General features: G+C 31.1%; 1 protein-coding gene across 2 annotated transcripts in view; it reads left to right on the forward strand.

Moving 5' to 3' along the window:
• Positions 1–15877, forward strand: part of toc (toucan) — a 117225-nt gene that overhangs the window by 64617 nt on the left and 36731 nt on the right. For both annotated transcript variants that reach the window (XM_088186362.1, XM_088186363.1), the window contains one exon: positions 3313–3468. In XM_088186362.1, the coding sequence (XP_088042488.1) occupies positions 3313–3468 (156 nt within the window). The remainder of the gene's footprint in view (positions 1–3312; positions 3469–15877) is intronic.

Raw genomic sequence — 15877 nt, forward strand, 5'->3', positions numbered from 1 at the left:
AGTATATGGCAGACAAAATATTATCTGCTACAAATCATAACATAAGTTGCTTTCCATGTTTGCTTTAATTGATACATTCAAGTGCATAGATAGCACTCTAGGCGTATTCTATTAGACGTCAGTTGGCTGTGTTCACTGAGTGCGTCTCCTGTCCCGGTGCATCAACCGTGAAGTGATGCAGCAAATTCACCGACATGCTAAACGCTCCATTTCTACTCCCTGAGCACACATAATGCAAGTGTGTCGATAACCCTTTGTCGGCAATGCATTAACCTTCAACCGATACCTTATAATCACACAATATCGTGCCTAACTCCATATCACAGACATAATGACTCCATTAAGGATGGAACATAATCATCACTGTGTTTCTCGCAGTCTGATTAAGCTAATATGGACTATTAAAGATTAAGTGAACTAAATTATATTGTGGAATAAGCTAATATAAGATGAACTGTATGCTTATGATTAGACAATGAAAGTTCTAATTTTAACTTTTCGATTTTTGATAAAAAGAATATATGTAATATGTAGTATGAGATTTTAATAATACTGTAAATTATTGTGAGAACAAACTTCAATAGGAGAAGATTTGTTATAATGTACGCTAATACTCAAAAGACCAGAACGGATCGATTAACTATTGATTTACAGAGCTTCGAGTTACGAAAGAATTTCGGGCTCCCGTATTTATACCCGAATCGTAGAGAAAATTGTCTATAATTGCTGTTGCTACTTTAAATTTTTTATATTTCAAACAAGATAAAGATAAAAATATTTTTGGATTATTGAAAAAACGCCGACAGACAAACTCCGTGGATAGCTCCCATACATTTTTGCAATCTGCCGATTCGCACGCGGTGCGGTTTTTTCTTATCTGATTACACAGGCCTGCAAAAAACTTTTTTTTGAAAATCGTTTTATATTTGAAAACGGATTTTTATGCAATTTTTGTTACTGATACTAAAAATTACTACTACTAAAAATTACTTTTTTTATCACATAAGGCTATTCACAAAATGCTTTTTACTTTGAAACCACTGCTTCAGTTTTTCCACGCAAGTTGAACAAAAGTTATGAGAGGCTTGTCCTCATCCCCCAACTTAATACCAAAATAAAGAAAGTACAATTTTTCCACAAAATCTGAAATGTTTCTTTGTTGTTTTTACAATATAATTGCCACAAATATATCCTCGTGATAAAACAATTATAATAACTATTAAGTGACACTGTGTAACTAAAAAATAGTTTCACAAAGTTTAAAGCACTATGACACGTGTATTATACTAAATACACACTGTAGGTGGACGAAGGGACCGGAGAGATACAGAAGGGGAAATGTGTGGGCACTGAGGAAACAGGATAGTGAACTGGCTTAAACTTGTTTTCACTAGTTTTATTGTTGTAATTATGCTAGTTTTAATTTGTTTGGGGGGAAATGCTTATGATTGTGATTCGTAATGTTAACAGACTTAAAATAATTATTTAATATAACATAAATATGTATGTATGTATTTTACATAAAAACGGTTTCACTGTACTTTTCATTATACTAAAAGTATGATGAATTGTGAAGAAACTATGTGATCGAATTTTTTTATTATTTTTTCAGTAATCAGCATCTAAAAAAATATGTAAACTTTTATTTATATTTAAGACTGTTTATTATTGTATTTTTTAGATTACCGAAGGCTGTTTAGAGTAGTTGAGAACAGTTTCCAAGAAAGCATTTATATCTATAGTACAAACATCTGGCACAGACCCACTCTCTTTTATGCAGTAGCTTAAAGAATGCAGCGGTTGGTTGTGAATTTAAAAAATATTTCTACATATTTATTTTTGATCAAAAAAAGGTTCTTTGAAAATTGGACTTCTTGATTTAGAAGAAACTACTGTTGAATTAAAATAACATTGTAATTACTTCATTCACTACGGATCTTCTATCCCTTAAGATGTTAGCGGTATAGTTATAGTATAAGAAAGTACTTATTTATTGTTTTATTGTCATAATTATGGCTTTTATTATAATGGGACGGGTTTTCACATTTATAAAAACGATTAATTCTACTTTACGTATTTAATTTATGGAACATTTTGTTGGTTAAGTTATTTTTTCATATACATATGTTACTCTTTTCGTCAGATCTTGTCCAGAATTGTCTGTTAATAAATAGGTTAATACAACCCTATTCTGTTATAATAAATTTAAACTGTTAAGAAAATTAAATGATCGTACATACACATATCTACTGTCAATATTAAGCTCAGATTGTAATGTGTTGAAAAATTTCTAAAAAAATATATACAAGTTTACATATCGACCTAAAAGTATACGCAAAGTGAAACAGTTAACGGATATACTTTTAAAATATGTATTATAGTGAAATTGCTAATAGATACAATTTTCCACAGTACGATCGAATGACCCGCATATAAATAAGTCGCTTTTAGCATTTCCCGTTTAAAACGCTTTTTTAACCGCTATCTGCAGTACATAGAGAAATACTTTGTCTTCTATGAATATAGGTAATTACATCTTCATTATGAAATTTAACACTTAACAACACCTTAGACACCGTCACTGGTTTATTGGCACAATATAAAAAAATGACCGTCGATACGGTTTGGCGGCTCCGTTATTTACACCGGCGTTCTTTCTCATGTCGCATTAAGCAATATTTTAATTTATCAACGTCGTCACATTATGTTGTAGTACTGTTTTTTATTATCTATTTTTACCGGTCCACGCTCGATCTGCTGCGAATAATCCACCAAATTGCAAATTCGCGTAACAAACGTCGGTTTCCGGTTGACTATTTTTTTACTGTAGGTATACTGTTAATTGGTTCTTCATTAAATCGGTTGTTATTTCATACATGCGATAGATCGATTATTTGTTGTTATTATCGACCATCCGGTAATTTATGTTAATTGTCAATAATGACCGATTCCATGTATTTTACGTATTATACGGTACTAACATTAGAGTACGTATGGAAACTATTATATATTAATCGAGTATTTAAAATCTGGTATGTGTTTATTTCACTGAATCAAAAAAAAATTATATAAGAATTAATAAAATTTAATTTAATTTTAGGAGTTAAATTATGAACAACACACACATTTATTATCATGAAAATATAGCATATAACATAATATACATGACAATATAATTGTTTAACTCACCTGCTAGCATTTGCAGTTAAATGTCATTACGCCAACTTTTTTGACCCCAATTTTAATAAGTTCAAAGCGCTAGTCAACACAATTATAGCTCAAGGTAATTTACAAATATTTTTTGTTCCACAGTGAAGAAGCCTGGAGTGATTTCTTCGTTGGCAGGAGGAACACCGCCGAATCCAGTAACAGTCAACAACGCACTTACGAAAAATCCGACTCCTCCGAGAAAACCGATACCTAGGAGATCAGCCACTCAGCTATCTCCCAGGGTACAACCTCTCAAGGGTAAGTTTTTCATCTTTGTTAAATAGAAAAAAACTCATCTGACAAATAGGCAAGCCTTAACCGAACGAAAATTTATGGCTGCCATTATTTATTATCGAACTTTTTTGGCAACGTTCTATTTGGTTAGTGCCTAAAAATATATTACTTTTTCAATCAATTACTTATACTTTTTATGTGTGAGAAAAAATCAATTGTCTTAATAATCGTTAAAGTAAATTGCCCGTAAGTCGTGACGACCCACGCTGCTTTCTACGTTGCCTAATTTGAGGAATGACTTAAGATGACAGACGGAGTTTTGTAAAAATATTCTTTGCCTCTATATGAATTTAATTTACCTCATATTTACATCTCCGTTCAGCTTCACTGAAATCAAGCGCTTCATGTAAAATACATAAAGAAAAGGTAATGAAGCGTGAATAGGTCGAGTGTGTGGTTAGATCACACGGTTTTATTTTTGTTTAGTTTGCATAATATTAGAACTGCGCATAAAGAAGCGACCCAATTTAATCATTAAATTAGGAAGGTACTGAAATTGAAATATATTTGATAGCAGTTATATTATGATATTGATCCATATTTTTAACTCAAAAGTCTAGTTCAAAAATATTTAAAGCACCTTTGAAGCACCCTTTATTTATTTTTTTACCAAACATATATAACATTAAAAGTCTTTTGATACAACTTTATAAAAGTCTCAATCCTAGTGGGTTACTTCGGTCGAGTTCGGTTCTGTCCGCTCTAAAATCTATCGGAAGTTGTCCGAGGTTACCGAGAACCGAAGGTAAAGTGGAGGTAATTCAGTCGACTTGGCCAGCTTCGAGCGCTTCCGAACATTGTCGGCAAACGAACTGAAGTCGGAGCTGCTCTTTCGAGCGCGAGCGGTGAGATACTTCCCCTTTCGCTCTCTAGCGTGTTAAGTGACGATAGTGAGAGAGATAATGATATGTTTTTTCGCAAACTGAGATAGAACGAGTAACTCGGTTCAATTTCAGTATGCGCGTAGGCGTCCTATGGTCAACACGCATGTCGAGCGCTGCATCGTGGTCACGTGTGTCAAGTTATAATACCACATGCTTATCTGGGACTTCAACAGACTCTTACTGACATCTTTGAATATTTTAGGGTACCAAAAGGGATAATTATATTTTTGATAGTATGTTATTCTAACGGATATCGTTATTATATTTGTTTTCATATAAAATTAAATAATTAAATAATAGTTAGTGGTACTAGATTTTGTTAAAAAAAAACGTTTCGAATATCCTTATGTATTTTCCTAGATCGGTTTATATAAATGTCACACCATAACGAATTCTTATTTAGAATCGATGGCGACAAATTCTAGGATAGTCACAGATGTGGTGTTCGTATTCTGAAGTATCATTTTTATGCCTTATGGCATTTTGCAAAAGCCGACAAAATTGAATATTTACGACAGAAAAGTTTTTACTGATATTGTATTGGTAAGTGCCCACACAAAGTTTTATAATTATCATTAGCGTAATTTTAATAATATGATAATTTAAAAATTGCGATTATTTGGCACATTTTTCGATCGCGCGCAAATATGCCAGCTGTACGTGACAGAAGCCGCCGTCCGGACGGCATATGAAATTTGCGGCGGTGTGGTCGCTTACTCGAAGTCGTAGGTTTCGGCCGACTTCAGTTGTAACTTCGGTTCGGACAACTTTCAGAGAGTGTAGTGCAGGCATAACGCATTGGACTAACACCTGTCATGTTTCAACAGAAGATGTACAATATATAATTTATACATATATTTTAATCAAGACGTCACATATTTATTTTATTATTATTAATTCCATGGTTACAATGTTCAGTTAAGTTATTCCTTTCATACAAAATTGCTAAACATTTTTGTGATGGTCATTATTTAATTGTTGTATATTGTTTCTCAATGTTGTGTTTTGTCAAAGTTCTATCTGCCTTGATGTATAATTTCGTGTAGTTCCGCAGTCGTGTGTGATTGTGTAATTTTCTTTTAATAAAGCACACGAAAGTATGACGAACCGCGTGTGATACGTACGTAATGGCGAGTTAAATAAGAGACGTGTCACGAAGGGCAATTTAATAATTAACTATGACCCCAAACACGGAACGGAGACCATTCGATGTTAATTTATGACTTCATTAAATATTTTTGAGTTTAAACGAATTTCTTTTTATAATATACACCAACGTTTAAACTTGCTGAAAGCCAAGCACACACCCAGTCATTTTTTAATTATTATTTTGAACCGCTTCTAGCCTGATTTTTTTTATTATGTATTTACGAATATAAATTTCAGTTTCACGTTAAAAAGCGCACTTAACACTTTCGTGTTCGAAGGCTGTAGTTAACAAGTTAACGACCGACCGCAAAATCTGGTCAGCGATCAATGGCTAACCGGTATGCGCTTTTTCGTGACCTCAAGCGAAAACGAAAACGTTGCCCTTCTTCATCATCACCATCATCACAACCAAGGTCTTTTATAGTTGCCCATCTATTTTTATATATAGAGCGTGACTTTTGAGCGCAAAAAATGAGACAACGTGGATGCAGATTCTGCAATATCCTGTTTCCTTTCACCTACTTAAATCATCTACGCGTTAACCTTCCGTTAAGGTCGCCTTGTAATATGGGATGACAATTTTGATACTTTTTCAAAATCATTGCATAATTCGACTCCATGTTCAATGTGCTAATGCTGTTTATATGTCTAATAACATGTGCCAGATTAAAACACTACTATGATTTCTCAACATATTGAATAAACACGCGTGTCAACGTGACCGATATAAATATTTTTATGATCGTCGCATTATATAACATACCTGAGAATTTTTCGATTTTATAGTGTATATTTATTTATTTTAGGAAAATATTGCCTAATTTACTAATTCAATAGACGAGTGTGGTAATTGTTTTAACACTCAAACGCCCACGTACGTTTATTTTGTTATATTAAAGTATAGATTGTTTGACCATATTAGACAGTTAACTTTCTAAGTCGTTAAACCATCCGCATATATAGGTATTTATTCAATGTAAGTAGATGTGAGGAATGATGTGAGAATCGTGAGAAGGCATTGCTTAAAAAAATGTGTTTAACTTTAGATGTTATATAGGAGAGAAAACACAAATATATATTTTTTAAAGAATTTTAACTATTACAACGATTATCATTGTAATTATTTCTTACTTCTTACAAGATATTTGTAATGTTACTTATCATTTTTATCAAGTAAACAGCAGTTTTTGTAAATAACGCTTAAATTTATTTAATAATTCGAAGGCTTCGCGACAATTATTTAGGAAATGTATCGGCTTTTAAAAATATATTTCTAACCTTTTTCTTTTCGTGATCAAATGAAAAGTAAAGTAGTTTCGGGATCTTATGTTGGTTTGAGAAAAACATAAAGTCTTATCACATTCAGATATATTTAGTTTAAAATTACATTATATAATATATATTTTACAAAAAGAAACGAGTACACGGTGTTTGGGAACGCAGACTAGAGCTACGGTCAGTAAGACGCTCTCTGTTGTATTTTGTTATCTGGAGGACACGTGGCTGGCCCTCGAAAAGGGGCCTTTCTATGTGGATGCAGATCTAGAGGCTGCAATCTCTAAGAGCGCCTATAGTGGCTAATTTCTGGAGTATTATTTTTGTATGAGCTTATTCAGTCAAGGGCGAAGCCCCAACGTCAGGCCATCTACTACGGTAGGAGATGATCGGATGAAAGGCGAGTCTCTCTCTGTGATTCGTGCTTACTTCTTACCTAAGCGAAGACTAAACTATCACAACTCCGCGATTCAAATCTCTAGTTTCTCTAGTGTTTGCCGGAGAGAAGCGGTTCTCGGAACTAAAACACCAAAATTTTCACTGAAATGTTGCACTTTCCCTCTTTCTCCAAAAGCAGTTCTAATCTAGTTTCGAGAAGCGGTTTTTAGCTACTTTAGTTCGGTTGCATGTTTTAAAAAACAAATTATATATTTTTCTACAAATAAGGCAAATAAACTGCGTTTTTTTTTAATTTGCTTATTTTTTTTGTCATGCTGAGTTATTTTTAATATACATTTTCAGCTCTTTTTGTGTTTTTTAAACCTAAAATATATTTTTTTAGATATTAACAATATCTATTAAATAATATTTTATCTTTGCCTTTGCCCATATATTGTATTTTTTAAATCATCCTTCAGCTAAATGCAAAAAACTCATTTGGGGATATTTTGATGAAATCTGGAATGTATGAAGAATGTTGTTTTTGTTGTTTAGTGGTTTGGCATTATCGTGGTGGAAAGTAGTGTATTGTATGCTAACTAAATGTGAGTTTTTTAATCAATATTAGGTTGAAATAATTAGATTGCTGACATGTATTTTATAAAACCTCATAATACACTGGATCATAACACACATAATCGACCTACACGTATAGAGTCAATCTATTAACTTTAACAAATCACGCGGCACCCAAATTTTAAGCTTTAACACTTTCTTTTTTATGAGAGGATATATATCGTTTTATTGGTCATTATTCAATATTTATTCAAGTTATTTCTAGCCTATTCAAGGTTCTGCATTTACCAGGCATTATTATACACACTATTAAATATACATTATCGAAAACACAAATGTTGCTAAGCCAAAAACACCTTAACCATATACTAAACATGTGTTTTTAGTCGCTGTAGTTTTTAAATGTACATAAAATGCCCCGTTTTAGATTAATTATAAATATTAAAATTCTCGGCCATATTTTATTTATTTGGGGTTGTTACACGACTGAAGACAAATCGAGAATAACTTTCGCATCAAACGGAATGAAATAATATAGAATTCCTTTACGTCTCTCTGGTACTGTATATTTTTGTTTCATACTGTCAGAAAAATCTATGTATATATTCTTGTTTAGCGATTTTAAGGGTAAATTCTGGAACGAAACTTAAACCAAAAACGACACATTTACCGTATATTACAGGGCTGTGGAGTCGGAGTCGGAATCGGAGTTGGAGTCATGGAGTCGTGGTGTTTTGGCCGGAGTTGGAGTCGGAGTCGGAGTTGTGAAAAATGAGCGACTCCGAGCATTTTTTAAATTATGAAATTTATGAATTTTTAATTGCGTAATAATGAATGTATATAGCGTATGAATAATAAACGTGTAGAGAAACACCAAAAATACCTGATAAAATTAAACTTTTTTGAGTCGGAGTCGAAGTCGGAGTCGGAGTCGAAGTAGAGTCGTGTTGTTGGTAAATATCGGAATCGGAGTCGGAGTCGTGTTTTTTTTTAACGACTCCACAGGCCTGGTATATTATTCATGAGCATTAGATTAGTCACTGTAGTTTCACTACTTCCTTTTCAAATTAATATAATATTTATTGTTATAGATTAATTTTATTAAATTCCTTGATCATATTTTTTAATTTTTTGCTGTTACACGACCGAAGAACGAACGAATCGAGCTCAATAATTTGCTTAAGCTTAATATATGTATTATATAAAATTCTTTCTCCACCTTCTATAATATATTTTCTCGCTATGGGATAAATAACTTAATGTCTGAATTATTATTGAAATAATATTTCATATTTTAGTTGATATATTCTACAAATAGAGAGTCATATTCTAAATGCAACAATTAAAGGACTTTTATAATAATAATTTATTATAAAAAATAATATAATGACAATGTTGTACAAGAGATGTCTCTAATTAAAAAAATCTGACTATAAAAGGCAACGGGAAACCAATCAATATATAAAACTGTACAACTTTGTGTAAAAATCACTATTTTATCTTATATATTTTCAATGTGTTTCTGTTCAGAATTTTTATTCTAGTGCTCATTTAATTATTATTTTTACTCATTACCATGAGGGAGTGATTAAATAAATATCTTATCTATATCCTATCTTCTTTGTCTCAGAATTATAATTATCATGCCTAATTATTACTTTTACTGTTGATATGTGTGTATTTTAAAATTTGGTTGTACCGGTGAAATAATAAAAATAAATAAACATATTAGTTTTATAGTTTGATGATAGGTGGGCTTAATTTTCAGATTGGTTACAGTGCTGCGCTCTAGCGGTGTAAATGAAAAGTTTTCACTGCTCTCTTATAGCGCCATCTGTGGATGTGAATTGCTATTTTTTATATTATTGTTATATTTTTATTACGAGATGAGGTTGTCAGCTTTCTTCGCAATTTACTAGACTTAAGTTATATCGTGGCTTTGCAAATTTCTCATATCAATCACGAATCTGTAGCTTTCTATTTGAGACAGGTGCCGGACCCTCGACCTTGATGTGTCTTATTATTGTCCGTGGGAATAGTCTTTAAATTAAAAAAAAATTAGTCTAAAATACAAAAGGCAATATAAAAATATTTGATGAGAATTTTCACGAGATGGAAAGTGTGATTGTTTCAATTCGTGTGACGAATTAAACGAGTGTGTCATGAATTTAAATTGTGAATCTAGCAGTGGTGAGGATGTTATCTTCTATGTGTGTTAATTAGATTGTTTTTCTCTATCTGTAATTTTAATTGAGTCGTTTTAAAACACTTTTACTGTATGGTAAATTAATTTTCTGTATATTTTTTTTATATACATATGTATATAAATTGTTTTTCAGGAATAATTCAACCTCATTCCAGTAATCTAAGATTAGAACCGTTCTTAGAACTCTACGCACGTCTATTTTGATCTATTCAAATTAGCTCATTCACGTTCATATGCTTAATTAATCATTACATAATAATAATTAAATATAATATTAATATTTATTAAGAAAATGCAAATTAAGTGAAATTATTTATTTAACACGGCGTGAAATTGAATTGCTTTTCGGTCGTCGACTCTCATCGACTTTTCGCGAAAATTTCAATTAAAGACTTTTCCGCGTAATCAAAAAAAAAACAATACGTTTTAATTTTCGCACGATGTAAAAAAGATCGTTTCGGTTACGAAAAAAAGTTACTATTAACTATTGCGGGCTCGTTGCCAAAAAACCGATCGAGTCAAAGAACGGTTACGTAAAACCGGCGCCGGAACCGATATATTAGTATAATAACCGGTTATGGGAAAGCCGAAATAAACTGTACGTACCACAACAACAACAATACGCTTACTATAGTATATAATAGATCGCTTAATTTTAGTAATTTATGCAATTTAATCTAAATTGTGTGAAAGTCAACCGACGACAATGCATATTGCGTTGAATTTGATTATTATTAGAAGCGATGCGCGTAATTATTGCGGTGCATTCTCTTATTTATTTTTTATATAATACTACTTTAAAGGTATTATAAGTTAACTAACCTGTTTATTGCGCTAATCAGGTAAATTTGTAAGAATCGGGTTAAAAACAAAAACTAATCTGGTTAATGCAATATTCTCTATAGTGCATAAGTAGAGGAGAATTTCGACATATTTTTTTATTGTTCATTCCTGAATTTATATTGAAGGGCTGTCAGGTTTATCGCTTTTTTCTCTCAATATAAAATCTCGCTCCAAAATCCATAATCTTTTATGCGCACTAAGTCGAGACAATGAGACACTTTTTTCAACGAAAAACTGTTTTTACACTTTAGAAAAACTTTTGTGAATAACATGTTTATAGGCTGTGCCTACTATGACCGAAATTTGCAGAACTCGTTGCTTGGTTCAAAACATTTTGAACGAAAACAAGATTTGATTTTAATCAGTTCAATAATTTGATTACGGGTAATTTATTTATAGTTATTTTATTTATATGCAAATCCGCACAAAGCTAACAATTTGTATACTTGAGCAGCACAGGTAGTCGTTTTCTCTCTAAATGTACCCGAGTGACTAGTGGCACTCCGAAATCCATGATTCTTTATTCATCTTTATTTTGTTTCGAAATGCGAGACAATGAGACATTCGAAAAACATTTGTGAATATAATGTTTATCGGTGGTATCTACTATGATCGAAATTCTCAGAATTCGTTTGTTTACAGAAACAAAATGTTGGAAAGTTTTATTATCTTAAATTTTATAAAAATAACGAATCATTTTACGAAGTGTAGAGCTCAATTGCGCTTTTGTGCTCACCTGATTATTTTTTTGCCATATGTATTTAAAATACCGCGTTATACATATTTTTATAATATTTTTTAAACAGTAAATTTATTAATATATTATTAGGTACTATGCATTATATTATATATGAATAGGTTTCAGTTTTAGAAACTGTCGTGGACCTTATCGCACTGTCAAACTTTTGACGACACTAGCTTTGCCTTTATCGTATTTCTCGTACATTAAAATCACAAAAGCTTTAAATAATTAGATTAGGCTTAAGAAATGGTTAATGGAGCTTTTTCAGTCCCTTGAGCTTAAATACAGTAAGGTTATATATATCTGATTTAACAGCAATTTACATATTTTTTGCTGTAATACAGACTGTCGCAAAATTATCTGAATCCAATTTTAAGACGGATTAGGCTTTCACTTTTAACTACGTAGTTAGTTACATACGTTTGTCACCAACGGTGAAATCTGATATATGCGTAATTTTTTTTCAGTTATATCTATTTTTAAATCATATATTTATAAATTAATTAAGTTGATATGTTCATAAATAAATTTGTATATTATATTAATCCAAATATCCTGTATTGTTTTCGCAGCGTACGCGTAAATCAAGCGTATATTATTTGCAATACATAAATACTTAGCCAGTCTGGAATATGTAATTTCGGGTATGTTACGCATTACGCCAACATTTTCCAGGAATTTTCTTTTGTATCACAGCACATACGATACATATAAGTTCGATAAACTCGATCGTGACTACGCATTTTTCGTAACGATTTCTGTGTTCCATATAGGTGCGATTTTTTACGTTCTCGTTATGAAAATTAACGTTACGACATAAACGTATTAGTACTATACTAGACGTGATTGTGTAATTTATAGAAAATTGAATATCCACTTTAATTTTTTTTAACATATAAAATTTTAATTAATATTTTAATATAAATTATACGTGATTATGAAAAGTCACGTAAGTAAACCCCATGTTCGTTCTACACCGTTTTTTATAAAATTTCATTACACATTTAGCTCCAACGCTTAAAATTCTTTATAAATAGTCATTGACTTAATTAAATAACTTCGAAGATATTAAACCGTTTAATTAAAAATCATTCTTAGTAGTCATCTAGTGCTGTCATTTAGGAATACCTACTATAATATATAACTTAACATCACTCCAAAATTTTGTATAATCCTGTATTTACATCATCATATTGATTTATTTCATAGATTTATGCTAAACGCTGCCTTACAATTTGCAACATATAAACAAGATTATCCACTGTGGATATGATTATAAAAAAATATTTAGACCCATTTTATCTCATTATTACCAATCTATATAATTTTATATTGATGATATGTACGACTATATATAAGTAACGTATAACATAAGTGGTATAAGTCATTGATTAATACCTGAAATACCTTGTTTTTAAATTTGTATAATGTCTGAGTGATTATTATGTAATTATAATTCAAATAGATCATCACAGATTACGTTTTCTCAAATTTTCTTAATCTCATGAATAAATATTGAAATGAATTATTGAAAAATAATCTAGTTAGCTCGTGCATTGTAATGTTCATTGATTGTAACAATAGGTTATAATTTATACAAAATATATATCACTGATTTACAGACTTTGATTTCAGTCTGCTGTCTCCTTACTTAAATAGTAGTTAAATGTATTTTTTCAGTTGTAATGCATTGGGTTCATATATTATATAATCGAGCCCTTATTGAATCGCGACGACTAATATGCATATATTTAATATTTGCATAATAATATTTAAAATTATAATTATATTACTATATATATAAAAATACACATTACACCAAACTCTTATAGTTAATGTTATATGCCACAAATGCTTGCATGTATTTGTAATAATCAGGGGCAGATTACTGACCTAAAAAAACTCTTATGAAATGTAAGAATTTGCTAAAAATAAAATTTATAAATTAGTGCCTTTGTAATCGCTATTTTATTTATACACTTTTACTATTTTTTTATATTTCCTTTAAAAAAACACTTAACAATTAGTTTCCGTTTCTTAACAACCGTTTTAGATGAGATTACTTAGGCAATACATACTTTTTCTCAGCACTACTTAAAAAAATAAATGGAAACCTTTTTTTAGATGAAAAACAGTTCTTGATTCTTACTTATAACTATACTCATTCATAGCTTATATTGTCTATAATATATAAAATATCAGCTGTTATTTTTCAAATGTATCCACAACGTATGGATCATTATCGCTTTTGCATCTTAATGATTTTTATTTGAAGCATAGGAATACAATCCATTGTATGCTAAATGAAGCACTTTCTGAAGTTTCATTGCGTTGCGTTAATAATCTGTTGATATTCGGTCACCGTTGCGTCCCCAATTTATATCCTTAATGGCGCTCTGCGTAATTGAGGTGTAATTGCCCAAGGGCGGAGCCCTGGTGGTTGCGCCATAAGAAACCCTATTGAGGCGGTTAGATGACTCAATATATTTTTTATTGATCGTCTAGTAATGTTCGCTATTGTTAGAATATAAACAAGTAAGCAGGTCAATTATGATAAATAAATACAATACTTTTATATATTTCACATACAAAGACAAGTTATACATTATCAACTCTGCCTATTTCATATTAATCCACACAGCACGATTTATTTAAATATCGTTTCCAACTAAGCCACTTAATTCCGTTTAATCCAGTACAACCGAATGGGCATTTTCATTCCAACTCGGACTAATTTTGAATCAGTTGATTATATATTGGCCAAATCCAATTCATTTCCAATGCTCGCCGTGCTCAATGGACCGGAAGGAGTTAGCACGCAGATTAAACCGTAATTTGTGCAATATATAGTGTGCTGCTATTTACGTGTTGATACATGTTTTCCTACACAATTAACGAAGTTACTTTTTTTATCATAAGTGGCGCTGCGCTGTTAATTAATTGTCGAGATTTCTTTTTTTTGTTCCTTCTCTTCCATTAATCTCAATTAATTAAGCCATCTACGTAGAGTCGGACTCTAGAGAGCGCTGTTGGAAAGTGGTCGCTTTTTGCAAAACGCATCGTTGGAAACTGCCAGTTTTATTGCGCTATCATAACGCGCTAACTGCGTACGTGGATATGTTCGAGTTTGCGTATCGAAAGTGAGGATGTCCGATAAGATTGAAATCTTTCGGCGAAAGAGAGTTGCAGCAGCACTCTCGAGTGCTGAACTTTTACGCCGTGTGAAACGATGGATGATTAATGAATTGTTAGCGACGGAGACGTTAAATGTATTACAGTGGCTTTTTCAATGAAGCGGTTAAGTATGATGGATTGTTGTTATGGTTATTTTTTGTGTGAGAATATATTGTATTTAAAATTATATATATACATTTATTATTAAAGGATTTTTACACATTTTTTATCTATTTTTTAATAGTTCAAATGTATACAATTACATTAAAATAAATTAAATATTAATTTTATTTCCCATATGTTGACAGTTGTGTTAATATATATTGCTATGCGATGCTTAGCTTCCGTTATGTTAGAAGTAGTTAGTATACAATAATGCAATCGTAATGGGACAATTCAAGGATTCTTACATCGGAGGTGATTGTGAGGTCATGAGAGCGCATTAGTATTTCTAAGGTGGATTGATTTAAAAAAGTTTATTTCAATAGCTAATTACAATTGAGTCTTATGACGAAGAAGTATTCCGTACTCTTTACTGAATGTAAAAATATTCTGTACTGTTTTACTTCATGAAATCAATGAGTTTTAATTACTATCTTGATTGGAATTTAGTGGTTATCGATTGATTAAAGATGATAAAGGTTACAGTTATCATAGCTTCGAATAGTACTTGTGGATATTTATTTGGGTGATCAAATAAGACAGCCGATCTTGAATAATGAAAGACGATGCTGATTCATTAACTAAGAATATGTAAATCGCATGTATTTTTCTACATGCAATAATTGTTTATTGTGTAATATATCATTGTATTTTTTTACTAGAAAATCGCTAGTTATATATTATTAATTAGAGTTGCTGTTATTTTTATACGTATAGTACATTTTAATAGATACGATATTTATCTATGTATTTTAAGCGAATACACTGTACTTCATATTCTCAATGGCAAGCTCATATACAATAAATAATATTATTTTAATGTGCTTTTTTGCTGCATTTGATTGTAATTTCTACATGCTGACTTTTCGTCAGATGGGTAAAAATCGATTCAAAAAACGCTAATTTAAAAACGATCTAAAAACGAAAAAAATACGAATATATTCGAATATTCTAAAGTTTTCATCCATTTTTTATTCGAATAAT

Source organism: Plectrocnemia conspersa, unplaced genomic scaffold, assembly GCF_051122295.1.
Source record: "Plectrocnemia conspersa isolate PC_06_02 unplaced genomic scaffold, ASM5112229v1 ptg000005l, whole genome shotgun sequence".
In the NCBI taxonomy this organism is placed as follows: domain Eukaryota; kingdom Metazoa; phylum Arthropoda; class Insecta; order Trichoptera; family Polycentropodidae; genus Plectrocnemia; species Plectrocnemia conspersa.